The sequence below is a fragment of the Hemiscyllium ocellatum genome, chromosome 1 (genome assembly GCF_020745735.1).
Source record: "Hemiscyllium ocellatum isolate sHemOce1 chromosome 1, sHemOce1.pat.X.cur, whole genome shotgun sequence".
NCBI lineage: Eukaryota > Metazoa > Chordata > Chondrichthyes > Orectolobiformes > Hemiscylliidae > Hemiscyllium > Hemiscyllium ocellatum.
The window spans coordinates 8,937,445-8,960,479 of record NC_083401.1 but is presented as its reverse complement, the minus strand read 5'-3'; the positions used below and the strand labels follow the sequence as shown (position 1 = coordinate 8,960,479).

General features: G+C 41.4%; 1 protein-coding gene across 3 annotated transcripts in view; it reads right to left on the bottom strand.

The window, feature by feature from the left end:
- Positions 1 to 23,035, bottom strand: part of znf638 (zinc finger protein 638) — a 149,559-nt gene that overhangs the window by 74,884 nt on the left and 51,640 nt on the right. For 2 of the 3 annotated variants that reach the window (XM_060833880.1, XM_060833965.1), the window contains exons 3-8: positions 17,736 to 17,797; positions 10,643 to 10,681; positions 7,846 to 8,381; positions 1,858 to 1,916; positions 1,503 to 1,643; positions 837 to 983 (exon numbers count right to left, since the gene is read on the bottom strand). In XM_060833880.1, coding sequence (XP_060689863.1) covers positions 837 to 983; positions 1,503 to 1,643; positions 1,858 to 1,916; positions 7,846 to 8,381; positions 10,643 to 10,681; positions 17,736 to 17,797 — 984 coding nt within the window. The remainder of the gene's footprint in view (positions 1 to 836; positions 984 to 1,502; positions 1,644 to 1,857; positions 1,917 to 7,845; positions 8,382 to 10,642; positions 10,682 to 17,735; positions 17,798 to 23,035) is intronic. The other variant, XM_060833906.1, reaches the window with a different exon arrangement.

Genomic DNA, 23,035 nt, shown 5'->3' with positions numbered 1-23,035 from the left:
TGGGGAGGAAACTACACACCACAGAATCAGCTGGTATAACCTAATGATATCTCTATGGGCTTGGGTGAGGGACAGGTCCCTCCTGATTGGGGACTCTGTGACTCATGGGGGGACTCCTTTCTTATGATATTCCCTCTTCCATCACAAGGCGTTCTACAGATTCTGAATAAGTTCCTGCAGACTGGAAAGCAGCAATGGTAAGGTCACGACTTAAGTAGGGAGGAAGAGGAAAGCTACAGACTGGTTAGCCTGACATTAGTACCTCTAACAGGGAAAATTGCTACAATCTATTATAAAGGATGTGATAATTCAACATTAAGGCAAGTATCATCAAGGAAGAAAAGTATCATTTAAGTTGGATGGAATCAATGTGGATCTACAAAGGGAAACCATGTTTCACAAACCTTTGGGGTAATTGGGAGTACGATACTTAAAAGCATAGATGAGGGAGAACCCTGTCCAACACTGCCCCCTTAGTATACCACAGATAAAATCCTGCTCAATGTTTAATCTCTGAATAGATGATCTACTGATAATCACATTGCTATTTTTGTGACCACATTGTGCACAGGTTGCCCACTGCAGGTAACATTACAAAGTGACCAAAATTCAAAATTACTGGCATTAGGAACACTGTTTCAAGGTTTTAAATAAGGACACTATAACATTGTCCACTTTTTAAAAAACACAGCATTTTAAAAAAGTGCTCTTCCCATATGAGAAGCTCTATACGATCAGTTACCATATGATTTGGTCATTGGTCTTCGGTCAACTAAAGTGCAAGGTTAGAGACTAGATTTATATCACTCAGTGTTCTATCCACTTGAATAAATTACCTTGGGGCTTACCGGCTGTTTATGCATTTCCTTTTTCCGTCCCAGTAATACCATGGTAACCTGTCGGTGATTGATCTCTACTGGTGTGATGCTGTAAAACTCCACAAGTGCCACTGCAGCCTCTTTATATGCCATTTCCAGGAAAGCCTATTAAAAAAAATTATCAAAGATCAGTGAGTGATGCATTGAACCACAAGGCCAGAGTGCTTCAATGCAGAGGGATCTGGTGTCATTAGGCATGAATCACAGAAAACTAATATGCAGGGAAAAAGGTACCAGTTATTAATGAAAACTCACCTCGTGTAGTGAATACGATTCTGGTCCCCTTAAGAAATATAGTTTCATTATTGGCACTTCAGAGGAAGTTCACTAGATTGATTCCAGAGTTATGGGGCTTGTGTGTCTCATTAAGAGATAGAGCAGTTTAGGGCTATATGCTATGGTATTTAGAAGAATGAAAGGACATCTAATTGATGTATACACATAAAATGTTAAAGGAGATTGATAAAGTAGATGTAGAACAGATGTTTCCTCATGTGGGGCAATCTAGAATGAGGGGTCAAATTTTTTAAGATAAGGGTAACAGATGTAAATCAGAGATGAGGAGAAATTACAAGGGAAGAAATACTGGAGGAATTAGGGAAATTGTTTTCTGTGCAACTATACCTCATTTTTGGTTCGTACTAGCTTAATGGCTGCAACTTTTCCAAATGGCTGTGTTAGTTTTGTGATGTCTTCCTCAGTATAACCATCATGTGGCAGGTCAGTGATGTGAACCACACGCCCACTCCTCTTCATTTCCTGCATCTTGAAAAGACAATGGTTAGATCTCCAATGAACCTCAAAGCAAGAGACAGCCAACAAATCCCACCTACCCCAAAGCAAATATAAACAGTAAACTATCTAATCTAATCTTCGCAACAAGATCAATTTTAAAATGCAGTTCCAGAGTATGTAAACCAAAACTTTATGCATTTTCATCTTTACGACTTTACATCTGAGAGTATTAAATGCAACTCACCAGTTGTGCATTTGCATCATGCTGAATAGGTTTTTCTACTTTGACAGCAGCTGCAGCACCTAGAAATAGTGAGATCCAACCCAATTAACAGTCACAAACAAACAAAACTTGATAGTATTTGGAAAGGCAAAGACTGATTAGGGATGGTCAACATGGCTTTGTGCGTTGGAAATTATGTCTCACAAACTCGATTGAGTTTTTTGAAGAGGTAACAAAGAAGATTGACGAGGGCAGATGTGATCTATATGGACTTCAGTAAGGTGTTCGACAAGGATCCCCATGGGAGACTGATTAACAAGGTTAGATATCATGGAATACAAGGAGAACTAGCCATTTGGATACAGAACTGGCTCAACGGTAGAAGACAGAGGGTAGTGGTGGTGGAGGGTTGTTTTTCAGACTGGAGGCCTGTGACAAGTGGAGTACCACAAGGATCGGTGCTGGGTCCTCTACATTTTGTCATTTACATAAATGATAAAGATGCGAGCATAAGAGGTACAGTTAGTAAGTTTGCAGATGACACCAAAATTGGAGGTGTAGTGGACAGCAAAGAGGGTTACCTCAGATTACAACAGGATCTGGATCAGATGGGCCAATGGGCTGAGAAGTGGCAGATCGAGTTTAATTCAGATAAATGCGAGGTGCTGCATTTTGGGAAAGGAAATCTTAGCACTTAATGGGAAGGTGCTAGGGAGTGTTGCTGAACAAAGACACCTTGGAGTGCAGATTCATAGCTCCTTGAAAGTGGAGTTGAAGATAGATAGGATAGTGAAGGTGGTATTTGGTATGCCTTCCTTTATTGGTAGAGTATTGAGTACAGGAGTTGGGAGGTCATGTTGCGGCTGTACAGGACATTGGTCAGGCTACTGTTGGAATATTGTGTCCAATTCTGACCTTATAGAGGTTTACAAAATTATGAGGGTCATGGACAGGGTAATTAGGCAAAATCTTTTCCCTGGGGTGGGGGAGTCCAGAACTAGAGGACATAGGTTTAGAGTGAGAGGGGAAAGATATAAAAGAGACCTAAGGGGCAACTTTCTCACACAGAGGGTGGTACGTGTATGGAATGAGCTGCCAGAGGAAGTTGTGGAGGCTGGTACAATTACAACATTAAAGAGACATTTGGATGGCTACATGATAGGAAGGGTTTGGAATGATATGGGCCAGGTGCTGGCAGGTGCGACTGGATTGGGTTTGGATATCTATTCGGCACGGACAGGTTGGACTGAAGGGTCTCTTTCCATGTTGTACATCTCTATGACTCTATAAAAGGTTGCAAGGCGCGAAATGTTAACTTTGATTTCTCTTCATGGATGCTGCCAGACCTGCTGAGCTTTCCCAACAATTTCTGTTTTTGTTTCTGATTTCATTCATCCACAGTTCTTTCAGTTTTTTAGCAAACGTAACATATTCATCTTAAACAATACTTTAATGAAATACTGAAATATTGTGAACCCAACTAGTTCAACCATTTTCTTTGAGAGGGAATCTACTGTTCATATTCATTCCAACCTTGGAATGACAACTGCTCTGCATAAGACCATGAGAAAATAGAGATTGTGAACACAGCTCAGCCTTCCATCCATTGACTCCATCTATACTTCTCACTGCCTCGGGAAAGCAGTCAACATAATCAAAGATGCCACCCATCCTAGTTATAATCTCCTCTACCTACTTCTGTAAGGCAGACATATAAAAGTTTAAAAACACATACCAACACATTCAAGAACAGCTTCTTTCCTGGTGTTATCAGACTTATCAACAAACTTTGCATATATTGGCTGAGGTCTTATTTTGTACCCTCTCTGTAGCTGTAACACTATATCTTGCATTCTGTTCTATTATCCTGAAGTAGTTACGCAAGGCACGATTTGTCTGGCTAGCACAGAAAACAATACTTTTCACTTATCTTGGTATGTGTCTATAATGAAATCAAAATTAACCTAAAAATTACTCCAGACCCACATCAACCTAGTTATCACATTAACCACTCTTCAGGTGAATAAGTTATCCAGCAATATCAAACTGCAACCAGTAGTTCAACAATAGGATTAACTAGTACCTTAACCGTAACTAGCGATGTGCAACAAATAGTAGTGATGGACAAAATTATTAATGTGTTATGAGACAGATTATTTAAGTGCTTCTATATTATATAGGTTGTCTCAAAGCACAGTTTTCTAACTTGAGAAACTGAAAAACAGTTGCACATTGCTTTATTACAGGAAGTGATATCAGCTTACAGAATTTCATTTGATATCGCTAATCGATAGGAGCAACCACAATATTGATTTTTGGGGTAAATTACTTTACAGGTATACCAACACAGGGGACTCAAATCTCTATGGGATCCTATGTGTCTGCCAAAACTCAGTTACTGCTGAGGAGCAGAGCACAATCTAGTATCAGGAGTTGAGCAAGTTATTTGACAATAATGAAAAGCAAAGTGTGGACAGTCAGCAGGTCATAAAAAGAGGTAATAGTTTAAGTATGAAAACTTTTGAGAAGAGAGGGAGAATAGAACCATAATGGATTTAATGTTTTGAGAGGGAAGGGAAACAACGAATGAGGGGGTTTTGGACTGTTTAGTATCAGGAGAGGCTAAACGACAAAGATGTTACAGACCAAGTGGCAATGGTTATAGTGAAATGACAAATCATTTGTCCAGAATGAGTATGGATGGCATAACAGTGCCCGTCTGTTACTTCTGTCACCTCCAGTAATTCACCATCACTAGAGATTTCCCTCTCTTACAATGTAAACACTACACATGGACCATTCCTAGTCCAATAATCTGATTCGTTCCCTCACCCCAATGGCATATCATATGCAATTGCAGAATGTTTAACACTGTCCCTTCACTTCCTCCCTCTTCCCTAAAATCTCAAACACATATAATCAAAGACAGCACAGCAACAAACCCTTTGCTCTAACTCGCTCATGAGGACCAGATATCCTAAATTAATCTAGTCTCATTTGACAGCATTTGGCCCACATCCCTCTGAACTCTTCCTATTCATTTATCCACTAAGATGCCTTTTAAATGTTGTAATTGTACTGGTCTCCACCGCTTCCTCTGACAGTTCATTCCATACACGTACCACCCTTTGTGTGAAAATGCTGCCCCTTAGGTCCCTTTTAATCTGTACTCCTTTCACCGTAAACCTACGCTCTCAAATTCTGGACTCCCCTCGTTTGGGAATAGACATTGGCTATTTACCCTTTTCATGCCCTTCATGATTTTATAAACCTCTCTAAGGCTAGCCCTCGTCACTACAAGGAAAACAGCCCAGTCTATTCAGCCTCTCCCTATAGCTCAAACCCTCCAACTCTGGCAATATCCTTTTGTAATTTTTTTCTGCACCCTTTCACGTTTCACAACATGCTTCCTACAGCTGGGAGATCAGAACTGAACGCAGTATTTTGAACGTGGCCAGATGTGGTTCCAACATGCTGTATTGTAGCAACAGGACTGCTGAACTCATATACCTGTTATATTGACCAATAAAGGTATGTTTACCAAAATTCTGGATCAGTGTTGCTGGAAGAGCACAGCAGTTCAGGCAGCATCCAACGAGCAGTGAAATCGACGTTTCGGGCAAAAGCCCTTCATCAGGAATAAAGGCAGAGCGACTGAAGCGTGGAGAGACAAGCTTGGGTAGGTTGGGGGTGGGGAGAGATTAGCATAGAGTACAATGGGTGAGTGGGGGAGGAGACGAAGGTGATAGGTCAGGGAGGAGAGGGTGGAGTGGATAGGTGGAAAAGGAGCTAGGCAGGTCGGACAAATCCGGACAAGTCATGGGGACAGTGCTGAGCTGGAAGTTTGAAACTAGGATGAGGTGGGGGAAGGGGAAATGAGGAAACTGTTGAAGTCCACGTTGATGCCCTGGGGTTGAAGTGTTCCGAGGCGGAAGATGAGGCGATCTTCCTCCAGGTGTCTGGTGGTGAGGGAGTCGCGGTGAAGGAGGCCCAGGACCTCCATGTCCTCGGCAGTTCCGAGGCGGAAAATGAGGCGTTCTTCCTCCAGGCATCTGGTGGTGAGGGAGCGGCGAAGGAGACCCTTGACCTCCATGTCCTCGGCATTCATTTCCCCTTCCCCCATCTCATCCTAGTTTCAAACTTTCAGCTCAGCACTGTCACCATGACTTGTTCGGACTTGTCAGACCTGCCTAGCTCCTTTTCCACCTATCCACTCCACCCTTTCCTCCCTGACCTATCACCTTCATCTTCTCCCCCACTCACCCACTGTACTCTATGCGATTCTCTCCCCACCCCCACCCTCCTCTAGCTTATCTCTCCACGCTTCAGTCTCTCTGCCTTTATTCCTGATGAAGGGCTTTTGCCCGAAACGTCAATTTTGCTGCTCGTTGGATGCTGCCTGAACTGCTGTGCTCTTCCAGCACCACTAATCCAGAACCTGGTTTCCAGCATCTGCAGTAATTGCTTTTACCCTATGTTTACCAAAAGCCTTCCTCACTATCCTGTCTACCGGGACTCTACTTTCAAAGAACTATGAACCTGCACTCCAAGCTCTGTGTTCAGCAACACTCCGCAGGACCTGACCATTAAGTGTACAAGTCCTACCCTGATTTGCCTTTCCAAAATGCAGAACCTTACATTTATCTAAATTAAATTCCATCCGCTACTCCTCGGCCTATTGACCCATCCCAAGGTCCCACGGGACTCTGATGTAAACTTTTTTGCTGTCTGCTACACTATCTGTTTTGGTGTAATCTGCAAACTTACTAATTATATCTCCTATGGTCACATCCAAATCATTTATATAAATGACTAAAAGTAGTGGACCCATCACTGATCCTTGTGGCACACTGCTGGCCATAGGCCTCCTGTCTGGAAGGCAATCCTCCAACACTGCCCTCCGTCTCCTATCTTCGAGCTGGTTGTTTCCAAATGGTTAGTTCTCTGTGTATTCCGGGGGATCTAACCTTGCTAACCAGTCCATCATGAGGAACCTCGTCAACAACCTGATTGAAGTCTATATAGACTATGTTCACCCCATCACATCTTCCTGGTAAAGCGACATTTTACTTGTACTAGTTTCAATTTGGTCTACTATATTCATTGCTCACAACGTAGTTCTTTATATTTGCGACAAAAAACAAGACTAGGTGGTGTCTCCTTTGCAGTACACCTCCACTCTGTCCACAAGAATAACTCCACCTTTGCAGATGCTTGCCATTTCAATAATAATTTGCTGCCATATCCACAGGCTTAGCCATCTCTGAAGAAATTCGTTCTCATCTCAGTCCTAAATTGTGTATCTCATTTCCTTAGACTGTGACCCCTGGTCCTGGACTTCTATCATTGGGAATATCCTTCCTCCTGTCAACTCCTGTTAAACTTTTATAGGTTTCTGTGAGATCCATCTCTCATTCTTCTGAACTCTTGCGATTGTAACCCTAACTGATTCAATCTTCCCTTCTACCAAACAAGACAGAGCCAGGCAAACCTTCGCCGCACTCCCTATACAGCAAGAACATCCTTTCTGAGATAAAGAGACCAAAACTGCCAGATATGGCCCCACCAAGACCCCCCTTCTCCTGTACTCAAAGACTTCTGCTATGATGGCCTCATTCAACAGTAGAACTGGACTCTTAAATTCAATAAGTTCAGACACCATCTTCCATGTAGATTTTGTACTTTTTAAATGATGATCAAAATCCTATGGCTACCCAAAAGCATCGCAGTGTGCAGCTGTTCAAGTAATTAGCTTACTCCTACCTTCTCAAGGACAAATGGAATGGCAAATGGCCCAGACAGCAAATCCCTCATCTTGTAATTGAAAGAAGCCACATTTATAAAGAGGCAGAAACTGCAACTTTCTGATAAGTGCTTTAACCAAGATGATATAAACCCAAGAATCAAAGTAAACTTTTTTTTTTGCAAGTCAGCCACACCAGTGTAGAAGCCAATGCTATGCAGCTAGTCACATGTTAAGGCAAAACAGTTAGATTAATGGTACAATACCTGGAGCGATTTTATCCTCAGTACCAGGTTTCTTGGCGGGTTGCAGTCGCTTTTTAATCTTCTGATTTGCAGGCTTTTGATTTGTCAATTCATCAGCAGTCGGCTTCGGTTTGGAATTCTTCGCAGGTAATTCTTTCTGTAGTTTGCGCTTGGGACTAGGCTTGCGTGGACTCGGCCGGTGAGGACTCAAATGCTTTGGGCTTGGTTTGGATTTGTGTGGGCTCAAACGTCTGGGTCTGGACCTGTGAGGGCTAGACCGCTTTGGACTAGGTCTTGATCTGTGTGGGCTGGAGCGCCTGGGGCTGGTGCGCCTTGGACTGGATCTAGAACGATGTGGACTGGATCGTCTTGGGCTTGGTCTGCGAGGGCTGGTATGCCTAGGGCTACCCCTGCGTGGGCTTAAACGCCTGGGACTGGACCTGGGAGGGCTCATGCGACGGGGGCTTAGACGTTTTGGACTCATCCGTGCTGAGCTGAAGGGTGCTGAAGATTGTTCTGCAACAGCAGCTTCTTTTTCTTTCTTCGCGGCATCATCTCTGAGCAAAACAGAAATGAAAAGTGAATCCAAACTGCAAACAATTTAGCTGAAGGTCCGTGTTTAAAAACAAACTCAAACACTTTCAGTTGAAAATGTTTTTCAGAGTCTACAGCATATTTACTCACTTGGCTTATATCAGAGATATTCAAACAGTCTCATTTCACTTCTCCATCCCAGAATCAAGTAAATTCAGATATTTATTCAATTCATTTTTAAATTCTACAGTTAAACCTACTTTCACCGCCCTTTTAAGTAGTATATCGCATCTGACTTCCTTGATCCAAAATCAACTTTATTATAGGAGCGAAGAATGGAGGAGCAACATAAGATCATTATTCAGTCAAAACTAATCTTCATCTAGATAATTCTGTGTCCTGCTCAGTTTGTGCCCCTAACTTAAGTCAGTCTTCCATCACTGGCTAGCTTACAATTGGCTAACCATAGAGTAATTTGCAGAACATGTGATAAATAAACACAGACAGGTAAGGAGGTACAGAGTGAGTGAAAACCAAACAAGAATACACAGGAAGTGGGAAGTAATTGTACATAGAACATACAAAATGGGAACGTGAGCATGCCATTCATTCCACTGAACATGCTCAGTTTTTCAACAAAATAATTTCTGATTTGATTACAGGCTAAATTCCACGACTGTCTGTTTGACAAGAATCCATCAAACCCAGCCTTTCAAACTTAAATGCAAGTGCTGCATTTTGGGAAAGCAAATCTTAGCAGGTAAGGTCCTAGGGAGTGTTGCTGAACAAAGAGACTTTGGAGTGCAGGTTCATAGCTCCTTGAAAGTGGAGTCGCAGTTTGATAGGATAGTGAAGGCGGCGTTTGGTATGTTTTCCTTTATTGGTCAGAGTATTGAGTCCAGGAGTTGGGAGGTCATGTTGCGGCTGTACAGGACATTGGTTAGACCACTGTTGGAATATTGTGTGCAATTCTATCTTCTTCCTATCGGAAAGACGTTGTGAAACTTGAAAGGGTTCAGATAAGATTTACAAGGATGTTGCCAGGTTGGAGGATTTGAGCTATAGGGAGAAGCTGAACAGGCTGGAGCTGTTTTCCCTGGAGCGTTGGAGACTGAGGGGTGACCTTATGGAAATTTACAAAATTATGAGGGGCACGGATAGGGTAAATAGGCAAAATCTTTTCCCTGGAGTCGGGGAGCTCAGAATCAGAGGGCATAGGTATAGGGTGAGAGGGGAAAGATAAAAGAGATCTAAGGGGTAACTTTTTCACACAGAGAGTGGTACGTGTATGGAATGAGCTGCCAGAGGAAGTGGTGGAGGCTGGTACAATTACAACATTTAAGAGGCATTTGGATGGGTATATGAATAGAAAGGGTTTGGAGGGATATGGGCCAGGTGCTGGCAGGTGGGACTAGTTTGGGTTGGGATATCTGGTCGGCATGGACTGTTTGGACCGAAGGGTCTGTTTCCATGCTGTATATCTCTATGACTCTAAAACTTTCAAGGATCCCATCTCCATTCTCTAGAAAAGCGAATCGCAAAGACTCATGAACCTTACTGAAATCTTCTCATCACTGTCAGACACTAATCCTTCACTTTTAAGCTATTTTTCAGCCAGATTTATCGCCTCTCCATCTTCAGTCTCCACTCCAGCAAGCTCCCTCAGAACATTGTAAAAGTCAATAAGATCACCTTCTAAACTCGAAAAAGTAAAAAGCTAAATTCAGACAACCTTTGTCCATAAAACAATTTTCTCATCCCAGGAATTATTATGAATAGCTTCTAATCCAAATATATCCTAATGCAAGAGTCCAAAACCATACACAGTAACTACATCAGAGCCCAGTACAGCCGCAGAGAAGCTTCTCTACTTTTATATGTCCTCGGCAATAAATGCCAATATTCCATTTGTCTCCATTACCTGTTGTACTTATATGTTAATTGTTTGGTAAATGATCCATAAATTCCCACTCTGCTTCCTAACAGTCAGCCAAAATGACTCAGGTTAAGAGCTTCATAAGGTCTGACCACATTTTAAAGGATTATGAAATTTTAATTCAAAGGTATGTTCATTAACAAGTAATAAATCCAGGCAAGTCATATGAATGCCCATTCGATATAAACATCACAACACCGATGCAAAACCTGAAAAATCACGTCCAACGCAAGTCCCCAAAACACAACAGTAAACAATCAACTGACTATCTCAATCACAGAAGCTCAAAGGTTTCAATATACCACAAATCTATAAAAGTGGATAAGAGGCTTGTAAAACTGTACGTACTTAGTTGCAGCAATCGCATCCGGGTCCCAATCTGGATACCTGAAATATAAAACATGTAAAGGTTTATTAGGAGTAACAGAAGCAGGTACTACACCTGTGGGTTCCACACTTAACACCCAACTGATCCAAACACTTGATTCCAGGACCAACTTTTAGTTTCACTGAAATTGCAACTGCTTCCAAATATAAACAGCAAAAGGAAGAAAGTGACTGGAAAATACAGCATTGTCCTTTTAAGCTCTTGTCTATTTTACTTCTGTAGTGATCAGGTGGTACGTATCCAGAAGCAGGCCTAATTTCCTATTTCTTCATAGCTGTGATGGGGATGTTATTGGTAAATCACCACTCTGATTTGCCCTGGGTTTTAATACGTCTGAGTCACTTGCTGGATGATTACAATTAACAGGCAAACACGTTGACATGGTAATGCACTCAGAGCCCTAACTGGATTAGGGTGGCAGCTTTATTTCTCTGAAATTAATGTCATTAAATAGTTGGATGGTTTCTCTTCATATTTATTCATGGGAAGTCAGCTTCACAGGATAAGCAAACGTTTATTGTCAGACTTGCCCTTCAGAATGTTCAGAACATTCAGAATCTGCCTGAACCACAGCAGTCTTTGGGTGTAGGTACATAATGGTGTTACTTTCCTTTTCTAAGGAATGGTATATATGCATTACAGGCAGTTCAGATGTGATTTACTAGACTGATATCAAGAACAAACAGTATATCTTAGGACAGATTGAACAGATAAGTCTTCTCTAAAGTTTAGAAGAATGACAGGTGATCTTGATTGGCTCTGACATGGTGGACTAGGAAAGGATATTTCCTCTTGTAGCTCAGTCCAGAAGTAAGGTCCATTGTTATAAAATTAGGGTTGCCCTTTCATGAGCAAGATGAGGTAATAAAAGTCTATAAGGTGGTAAAAACACATAGCATGCTTGCCTTCGTCAGTCAAAACTGTACACAGTAACCACATCAGAGCCATGTGCAGCTGCAGAAAAGCTTCTCTGCCTTTATACGTCCTCTGCAATGAGTATAAAAGCTGGCAAGTCATACTGAACTCTTGAAAACTTTAGTTAGGCCACATTTGGAATAGCAGTTCTGGTCAGTGCACTTTTGGAAGTATGTGGAGGCTATGGAGTGCATGCAAAAGAGATACTAGGTTAAAACAACGACTGCAGATGCTGGAAATCAGATTCTGGATCAGTGGTGCTGGAAGAGCACAGCAGTTCAGGCAGCATCCTCTGAGTAGTAAAATCACCGTTTCAGGCAAAAGCCCTTCATCAGGAATACAGGCAGAGAGCCTGCAGCGTGGAGAGATAAGCTTGGGGAGGGTGGGGGTGGGGAGAATGTAGCATAGAGTACAATAAGTGAGTGGGGGAGGGGATGAACGTGATAGGTCGGGGGGGGGGGGAAAGAGGGTGGAGTGGATAGGTGGAAAAGAAGATAGGCAGGTAGGACATGTAATGGGGACAGTGCTGAGCTGGAAAGTGGGAACTAGGGTGAGGTGGGGGAAGGGGAAATGAGGAAACTAGTGAAGTCCACATTGATGCCCTGGGGTTGAAGTGTTCCGAGACAGAAGAAGAGGCGTTCTTCCTCCAGGCGTCTGGTGGTGAGGGAGCGGCGGTGAAGGAGGCCCAGGAATCCATGTCCTCAGCAGAGTGGGAGGGAGAGTTGAAATGTTAGTCCACAGGGCGGTGTGGTTGACTGGTGCGGGTGTCACGGAGATGTTCCCTAAAACGCTCTGCTAGGAGGCGTCCAGTCTCCCCAATGTACAGGAGACCGCATCGGGAGCAACGGATACAATAAATGATATTGGTGGATGTGCAGGTAAAACTGTGATGGATGTGGAAGGCTCCTTTAGGGCCTTGGATGGAGGTTAGGAAGGTGTGGGCGCAGGTTTTGCAATTCCTGTGGTGGCAGGGTAAGGTGTCAGGATGGGAGGGTGGGTTGAAGGGGAGCGTGGACCTGACCAGGTAATCACGGAGGGAACGGTCTTTGCGGAAGGCGGAAAGGGGTGGGGAGGGAAATATATCCCTGGTGGTGGGGTCCGTTTGGAGGTGGTGGAAATGTCAGCAGATGATTTGGTTTATGCGAAGGTTGGTAGGGTGGAAGGTGAGCACCAGGGGCGTTCTGTCCTTGTTACGTTTGGAGGGGTGGGGTCAGAGGGCAGAGGTACGAGATGCGTGGAGGAAAATTGCAAAATAGATACTGCCTGGAATGGAGTGCATTGGAAAGGATAGACAAACATGGAGGATGAATGGTGACCTGAAAGAAGTACTTAAAATTATGAGAGGCATTGGAAGGATGGGCAGTTACAGTCTTTTGCTCAGGGTGGAACTGTCAAACACTAGAAAGCATACTTTTAAGATGAGGGGGGAATATTTAAGGAGATGTGCAAGGCAAGTTTTGTTTTAAACCAGAGAGGAATAGCTGCCTGGAATGTGTTACTTGGGACGTGGTATAAGCAGATACGACAGCAACGTCCATGAGGCACTTAAACAAACAGAAGGAATGTAGAGGGACATGGACCATGTGCAGGCAAATACAGATATAGCAAGGTACAGCACAGAAACAGATCCCTCTGTCCAAATTGCCTATGCACGACCAGATATCCTAAACTAATCGAGTCCCATTTGCCAGCACTTGGCCTATATCCCTCTAAATTCTTCTTATTCATATACCCAGCCTTTTAGATGTTGTAACTGTACCAGCCTCCACCACTTCCTCTTCATTTAATACATGCATCACCCTCCGTGTGAAATCTTTGCCCCTTAGGTCCCTTTTAAACATCTCCCAGTCACCCTAAACCTATGCCTTTTAGTTCTGGGCTCCCCCACCGCAGGGAAGAGACCATGTCTATTTAGTTTGGAATGGCATCTTGGTCAGTGCAAACATGGTGGGTTGAAAAGCCTGTCTCTTGTGCTGTTTTTACTCTTCTAGGAGGATATTTTGCTTGCAGATGTTCATACGACTTTGGAAATCTCGACCTCAAAAAGTGTAATCACTGAATATTTTTAAGACAGATGTGGATAGATTCCCATTAGATAATCACAGATCATCAGGGATAGATGGGAATGCGGAATTTAAAATACAGTCCCAACAGCCACAAATTTATCAAATCACGCAGCAGGATTGGTAACCAAATGGTCAACCTCTCTACTCATTTGGTATGTTAGGAATGGTGGAATCAGATAGCGTGCTGTCAGGATAGTGTATCGTTTGGAAAATTTGGAGGTGGTCGCATTCTCTTGTCTCTACTATCCTTGCCCTTCTAGATGGTAGAGCAGGTTTGGAAGGTATTTCAAAACAAACCGTGTGAATTTTTTGCAGTACATCTTGGAGTCGGTACACATGATACTGCTGCTTTGCATAGGCAAAGGAAGTGCATATTGTGGATGTGGTGCCAATCAAGTGGGCCTGTATCGTTCTGGGTGGTGTCAAGCTTTTTGTGTTGTTGAAAATGCACACATCCAAGCAATCACACTCCTGATTTGTGTACTAACATCAAGGAGTTAAGTAACCAGCGCAGACTTGCTAGTCTCTGATCCGGTCTTATAGCCACAATATTTTTATGGCTGGCTGAGCTCAGGTTTTGCTCGATAACATCCAGGATGTTGATTGTGAGGGATTCAGCAAGGGTAAATGTCAAAGGGCAATAGTTAGATTCTATTGATTGAGATAGTCTTTGCTTGGCACTTGCCAGGTGTGAATGTTACTTGCCATTTATCAGTCTACATCTAGATGTTGCCCACATTTTGTTGCATATGAACATAATCTGTTTCAGCATGTGAAGTCACAAATGTTTCTAAACATTGCCTAAACAACAGCATGACCTTACAATGGAGGGAAGATGAAGCAGTTGGAATTGGTTGGACTCAGGACACTATCCTAAGGAACTTTTCACTGTGCCTCGGTACACGTGATAATAAATTCAATTCAACTTTGTAATTATACCCTGAAGCTGAGTTGACTGACATCCACCAATCACAATCACCTTTCTTCATGTTCAGTGCGACTCCAATGAGAGCCTGTTTCCCCCCTCTACTCCAGGTCAGGAGTGCAAACTAAATATTATCAGCAGGCTATTACTTAGCAAGTGCCACTTGATAACCCTGTTGACACTTTCCATGATATCCTGATGATCTAGAGTTTATTGATAGGGCGGTAAACAGCCACTTTAGATTCATCCTGTTTTATGCGTGCTAGACATACTTGAGCATTTTTCCACATTATCAGGTAATGTCACCTATAATACCAGGGACCTAAAGAAGAGGACAAGATGGATCACCCACTTGGGTGATCTTAATGAAAATTAATACAAAAATATAACCTCATTGTTTTCACTGATGCATTGGGGTCGCCCATTTCTGAGGATTGGATACTTGCACAGAGACTCCCGTCCCTCACCTTTGTGATTCATGATTCATGACTGAATACAGCTACACTGCAGAGCTTAGATCTGATCTGTTCTTAGAACCACTTAAACATGGATGTAAGTTTGCTCACTGAGCTGAAAGGTTTGTTTTTAGACATTTCATCACCATACTAGGCAACATCATCGGTGTTATGACCAGTGTGTTTGCATGTTGGGGTTTCGTAGAGTTGGCGATGTTATTTCATGTTCTTTTTCTCAGATCTGAGAAAAAGAACAGATGACACCACCTCAGGAAATGAAATCACTAACCGAAGGAAACCTAAACACAAATAGAAAGCGCATCATAATACCAGTACTTCACCGGAGGCTCACTGATGATGTTACCTAGTATGGTGAAGAAACGTCCAAAAATAAACCTTCCTGCACAGTGAGCAAACTTACACCCAGAACCTCCACCTGAGCTATAAATCTTCTCAAAACTCACTATTCACTTAGAATGCACTAAAGATGTTTGTTTCCATTGTTTGCAGCAAGCAGTCCTATTTTGTAGTATCACCAGGTTAATGCTCATTTTTAGATATACTTGGGGTTCCTCCTGGGATGCCCTCTTTCACACTTCATTCTTGTACTAGGATTTACTTTCCAGCTTGATGGAATGGTAAGAGTGGGTAATGTTCTGAACCATGAGATGACAAATTGTGATTGAATACAATCCTGCTGCCAATGGTCCACCATTCCTCATAGAGTAGTTTTGAACTGCAAGATTTGTTTGAAATATGTCCATTTAGCATGGTGGCAGTGCCACACAACATAATGGTGGGCATTATCAATGAGAAGGTGGATTTCATCTTCACAAGGACTATGCAATGGTTACTTCTGTAGTACTGTTATGAACAGATACAGCTGTAAAGGGTGGATTGGTGACAATGACATTTGTTAACTTTTTTTCTCTCATGTTGGTTCCCTCAACGGCTGACAAAGTTCTAGTGGAGCAGCTACATCTTTTTGAACTTAACTAGGTTGTTGCTACTGAGACATGGTGATTTCTCAAAAAAAATTCATTCATGGATGTGGGCATCACTGGCTGGACCAGCATTTATTGCCCAACTCTAATTGCCCAGAGAGCACTTAAGAGTTGACCACATTGTTGTGGGCCTGGAGTTACATGTAGGTCAGACCAGGTAGGAATGGCAGATTTCCTTGTCTAAAAGACATTAGTGAACCAGATGGGTTTTCCCTGACAACTCTCAGTCATCATTATTTCTAGATCATTATTGAGTTGAAATTCCACTATCTGCCATGGTTGGATTCAAACCTAGACCCCAGAATATGGCCTGGGTCTCTGGATTAATAGTCTGGATCTGAATGGGACGCTCTTTGGAAAGTCAGTGTAGATTTGACGGTTTGAATGGCCTTTAACTGCACTGGAAGGATTCTATGATTCCAAATGAAAACAGAATTAATGTTTCAGATCCTTCTTAACCCTTCTTCAGAAGATTCAAAAGGAGGATTACTGGACCTGAAACATTAATTCTGATCGCTTTTCATAGAGGCTGCCAGACCAGCAATTTCTGCTTTTGCTTCTGATTTCTAGCATCCATAGTTCTTTAGTTTTTTTGTATATATTTAATCTTCAAGTATTATACTGTTTCTACACTATAATAATTCAAGGGCCAAAGTTAATAATCCAGACCAGTGAAGTTCAAACACCAGCCTTGCAGTTTGTGAAATAAATTCGGTTAAAACAAAAACTCTACAGCACAATTTTCATGAGGACAGGACTTCCTAGCCCAACATAAAATACATTCCTCCTAGCAGTCCAGCAGTAGATCAAGGTTTGTTGCCTTGTTAAAGGCAAGATACCTATTATTGGCAGCAGCTTGAGACTCAGATTTTGGCCATATGATCAGCTGACATTCTCCAAGTCTCAGCAGCACATGCAATTGTGGCTTTTGCTAGGACTATTTCCACTGTGAAGCAAAGAAGAATCACTACTGACTGAAGGGGAATAAGAGCAGGAATAGGCCTGCTCAGTAAGATCAGGACTGATCTGTCTTAACTTCAATTTTCCATCTTCCCCCCATAACACATAAATCCCTTTTCTAGATACAATTTTTTGATGGCAAAGTACTAGATGTTTTTTCAGTGGGGTCAAGGCAGAAAGCAATGGGGAGGGAGGCAACCAGCTTCAAAAATCTATAAATGCAGCTATAGCCATGGGGACAAGCAACCACGGGGCAACCTTGCTGGGACCCTAATTTGGAAAGGGGGATTAGTAGGATGGTGGACAGCCTCTCCCAACTTGTCATAGAAGGTATCAACAAGTTAATTTGTGGGACAAGAAGGGATTAAGATGAACAATGAAACTATTGTTACACCTATAAATTCAAACAATGCAGATTTTACCATGGTAATAAATTTTCTAGCTGAGATAGTGGTTGGGAGCTGGTGGTAGGGCTTCATATAAAAAGGAATTGTAGTTCAGCTGTCACGATCTGTATAAACGAAAACTTTCTGACACACACTACCTAGGGTTATATAAAAAGCAGTCTTCCCAGTAGGTAACTGAGGACTGTTGTATCCCAAAGATACCCCATCATTTGGGAGAAGACAAAGGAGTAAAGTGTATGCACTTACAATCTGCGTTTAAACCAACTCTTCATAATTGACAAAACCTGAAAGAAAATCCCCAAATTTGGGTAAAATTCTTACTCTTTGAGCAAAAGCCTGCAGCTGTCCTTGTGGACAGATGTTTTGTTGTGACGGTCCCAATCCTGCAAAAACAAAGAAGACAGAAAACAACTTAAACACCATGCAATGGGAAAAATAACCAGCCTATAAAATTGAGCCAACCACATGTTCAAATTATTCATTTACATCAATTTAACAAATACATTATAGCACCACTCAAACCAGATGATGTTCACTCCACACAGCTCTAAGAGGGACCACCCAATGATGATGGGTGTTTTACATGGATTTAAATAATAGAGACAACTTATCAACAGACCACACAGCATTAATGTGATGAACTGCTCTTCCATAAATATTATTCAACACTGCACAGAGACTGAACATTTCTGAGAACAGGAAGAAAGCCCAAACATGCGTTGGCTGAACATAAAGTAATGGGCAAAGTATTTGATATGTTCAACGCTTGTTAGTACCAGTATAGTAAGGTTGAAAATGAGTTTTAACTGACATAATAAAACTGTGTGGCACTATGACTCACTGAATTACTTTCTGCAGTGCTCTGCAATTACTACTTTTAAGTGAGGACTTTGAAAAGATCTGCACCCAATAGCCATTTGAACACATGTATGCACCCAAATTAATCAAGATAATGGTTTCCTGAATTGAGTTTTTAATCTTGTCGAAATGGGAGCATATATTTCTCTTCATGGGTAAGTCACTGACACATGCTTCTACTGGCCTTCCCAAACAGTGCTGGTAATGATACAGCAAATCATTAGCAGTCAGCAGTGACAAGTTACTTATTCGTAATCACATGTGTGGAACCTTTGACTGCAGGATAGGATTTTCAAGCGAGATTCTCCAGTTGAACAACTGAACAAATGAGGTCTCAGTGGAATAACAAAAGCCATAAATCACTGCCAGGGCTATTGCCTACAAGCACCAGTGTTGAGGGTGGGGAGGACAAAACTATTTTAAACAAAATGGATTGAGCAATAATAAACTGATAGATTAATTCACAGTAATAGGAGGGTATGTACACTGGATAATGAATTCATGTGTCATCTGCATGGATCGCCATATGAAATCTGATTTTAGAAATGATGAACCTCATTCTCCTTTTCTGAACCCCACGGCAACTTTTTCCATTACCATTGCACTATTTATCAATAAAGCGTTTTTCAACATTTTAAAGAATGAAAAAACAGTTTTACAACAGCTGTCATACTGTGGCAGATCTTCAGAGTTTCCATGCCAAGTAGCCATTCATTATTCAATTGAATCATGTAGCACTTAGAGTCATAGAGCTGTACAGTTTCTTTTGAAACAACTTTTTATTTGGAAATTGATTGTAGCCACATCTCATTTCTTCCTACCTTCAGGACAATGATCTATTTAGTGTCCCATTAATTCCAACTTGTGCCATTTTTATTTTGAGATATCCTGAAAGTAATACTTGTCCCACAACAGCACTGCACTGAAACCCATTTCAGGTCCTGAGACAGCTCAGCTTTTAAAAAGGAAATGTTTAACAGTTACATATGACAAAACCAAAGTTTCAATTCCATTTCTGTACTCTGTTGGTTGGTTTCAGACAGTCAGAGGGTTAAATTAGCTGGGGTTGGAAGAGAGAAATTATTTAAGTTTCTTACTGATGACTACCTAAGCTCTCCTGAAAAATCATGTACATGTGGTAATGGTGGTGGTGGGGTTGGTATGTAACAAGGAATTCCTCACACATTGGGTGGCATCACATCACAACAACCACTGAGGATCTTTAAGGCAGCAACTTCAATAGCTTAGGATAGAAATGATGTGAAACCGAAGAACAACTCTACTGCGCTTACAGCCTTCAAGTTATCCAAATACAGTGCAATAAATCAACGGCACCAAGAGTAGCCACTGAAAGACAATTTATCCAGTAATTTGTTCTTGTTTCAATGAACACCGACCACCTAACACAACAAAAGAATAAGCCCAGGTTACCAACAAGGAGAAACACTTCAACTGCCTACTATTATAATATTTAGGTAAACAGCCTAACAAAGCCTCAACTGACATGAGGGATGCAGTGAAAGACCAACAGAATTAAAGCTATATTTATTTTCCTGACAGGACAATCAACTCGATGATCTTTGGTTTGTTCAGTTTTGAAGAATGAAGGCCACCCAACAAAATACTCTTCATTTTCATTTCTTCTTCCATGCAGTTTGAGAATTGCTTAACACATCCTTGTGGCAGAAATTGAGAGCTCAAAATAAGTGACTTCTCCAGCTGTTTAATTTTTTTCTGTTTATCTATAAATTCATAAAATCAAGAGGCTTTGGAAGATGAGCGCTGCAACTGATCGTTACAGCTCAATGGAATCAGGTATTGAATAGTTAAAGCAAAAGAGAAATGCAAAAAGTTTGTCTTCAACTGCCATCCGCTTCATATCAGTCATCAGATGCACCTGCCATTGACAGCACCCATATATGAAGGGGACTTGAACAGCAATTTCATGCTGATTTACACAAATTCCAGAGACTGACCCAACAAGAGATTTAAAATTCGAGTGCATTATTTTTCAGCAGCCATTACAGACACCGGACAATTTTTTTTAAAATTGGAGGATGTGGCTTCTTGAAAATCCCTTCTGGAAAGATGGCCGAATCCAGCATGTGACTGCATCAGGTTAGTGAGGCATTTGCTACCATCAGTGCTGAACTGATGGCCAATTTCGTCCTTCACCCAAGATTCCCAGCATCACAAATACTAGTCTCAGCAAACTATGTACTATCAAGTAACAGCTGAGCATAACAGATACTGCAAAGGCAAGTGGCCCTAAAAATACCCTGGTTGTATGCTAAAAACTTTGCATAACTAGGTGTATTCCTAGCTAAGCTGTTTGAGCACATCTGTAACACCAAAAATTAGTCAATATGCAAATAGTCCAAGAATCTTGGTTAAATTCTGTTCAGAGTTTGCAGATTGCTCGACAGTTCCCTTACCCCTTTGGCAGAATAATGTTCTTCTGACTCTTGATCTGTTGGTATATCTCATCTTTTACACCCTTAATTTAATGATACTGTACACATTCCGAAGTGGCAGTGAACTAGAACCAGAAGGAAAGCTGCAGTGTCTCAGATTCAGGCACTGCGTTTGTACATCTAAACAAATTTCAGTATTCCACAAAGTTTGCATCTGAACAGTGACAGAAACATTGCAACTAAGTGCAAAACAAAGACATACATCGCTGATTCTGATGACAGCTTGGGTAAAGTTATTATCTGGTACCACAAGCCAACATAAAGCACAATTAATGCTAAGTAGTAGTGAATTCTGTACGTTATTTCTGCACAGCAGAGGTTTATGATGAATGTCAGCTGGAGAGGTGCCCAATATTTCATCACTAATTTTCAGACATGCAGCACTGAGGTGCAAACCGCAAGCTATGTACTTGATAAACAAATGAAATCCGTGTTAAGAAATAACTACTACCCAGTTCTACTACTTTGGACACTGCCTTGAAGAATCAACAAGCAGGTAAAATTCCACATTGCAGGTGCAGGAGCTATCGAAATCAACTTACAGCATTCTTTCAGAGACAAATTGTGGAATAAATGCTGAGCTTTCTACAACAGACAGCAAGCTCTTCAATCACCATGCAGACACTGTAACGATATGTGCAAATTTCTACTTTTTCCAGCTTTTATCAACCTCTTCATATTTTGCAAAATAGATCACAGTGATGAACCAAGACTGAAAGAGAACTACCTCATGACCTAGTAATGTCAATTATTGATATATCATCAGAATAGCAATGTAATCTGGTTTTGTTGATAAGCTGACAAACTTTCAGAATTCCTTTCAGTTGATGATTTCTTGGGGATTTCACAAATACAGAAAGAACTCCTATGACCAGCACAAAGATATTACAGGAAATATCCAAGAATGGTTTAAAAGTTCCATAAGACTTCAGCATTTTTGCACCATATAAAGAAGAAAACTTACAGCCCAGGAACAGGCCCTTCGGCCCTCCAAGCCTGAGCTGATCCAAATCCACTCTCTAAACCTATCGTCCAATTCCTAAGGATCTGTATCCCTCGGCTCCCCACCTACTCATGCATTTGTCCAGATGCACCTTAAATGAATCTACCATGCCTACCTCTACTGGCAATGTATTCCAGACACCTGTCACCCTCTGTGTAAAGTACTCTCCATGTGTATCCCCCTTTAAACTTTCACCTTGAATGAATGACCTCTCGTTATTGAATCTCTCACTCTGGAAAAAACTTATCTCTGTCCATCCATTCTATACCCTTCATGATTCTGCCGACCTCAATCAGGGTCCCCTCCCCAAATCTCCTTTTTTTTCTCATGAAAACAATCCGATAAAAGGTCCAATAAAAGAAGGCAGTCTGAAGGTGAGGATGGATTACTGTTGGCAGCATAGTTTGCGCTCACGTCAAACATTTTTAATACAGGTGAAAATTGTTATTCTTGAGTCTTATGCCTTTTAAAGGTACGTTCCAGTAAATTCCCATGCATCAACTACAAACTGCAAAACTCCATTGTTTAAATAACTTAACTCTTACCTGAATCCACAGTTTTTCATATTCAGCCACAAAACACACCCTAAAAACTTGGAGATCCCTTGTAAAATAGTCAATAGCTACATAAATATAAAAAAAATTACACTCAAAATGATGGCCTGATTAACTTGTTTCCACAGTTAATAAGTTTTAAGGACTTCTCCTATATCCAGCTGGATTATTTTCCTGAGTTTGTGAATTAGAAACAAGAAAGACATGCAAATGTGGTGTTTCAACAAATATTAGATGAAGTAACATTGAGGCATGTTAATGTTCAGTCTCAACCTCAACACGAAAAATAAAATTGAGAAATGCAATAACTTCACCCATCTTGCATGAGCTGCAGATCATGGATATAGTAACAGAAATAAATGAAGCAAATGAAGGTAATCCACATTACCTTAAATGGTTACCTTAACCTTTAAGATTCTCTCCATTGGGCAACCTGGGCTTATAGCAAAGGGCAAAAGGTACAACGGGATTATAGCTACCGCCATAAACAAAAACCACCAACATACCATCTATGCTACTCAGCTGGAGATGTCAGCCAACAATGGATCAAATATAATAGTTAAAATTATTTTCTTTTAGAAAATCAGCATATAGCACAACTCAAAAAAAATTAAGTGTGGAGATGCAGAAATTCTGCTTGACAGAAGAATGAACATGACTGAATTCTTAAGAACAGCACACTTTATACAGACCAGCATACTCGGAACATCTGCTCTATTAAAACTTTAGTAA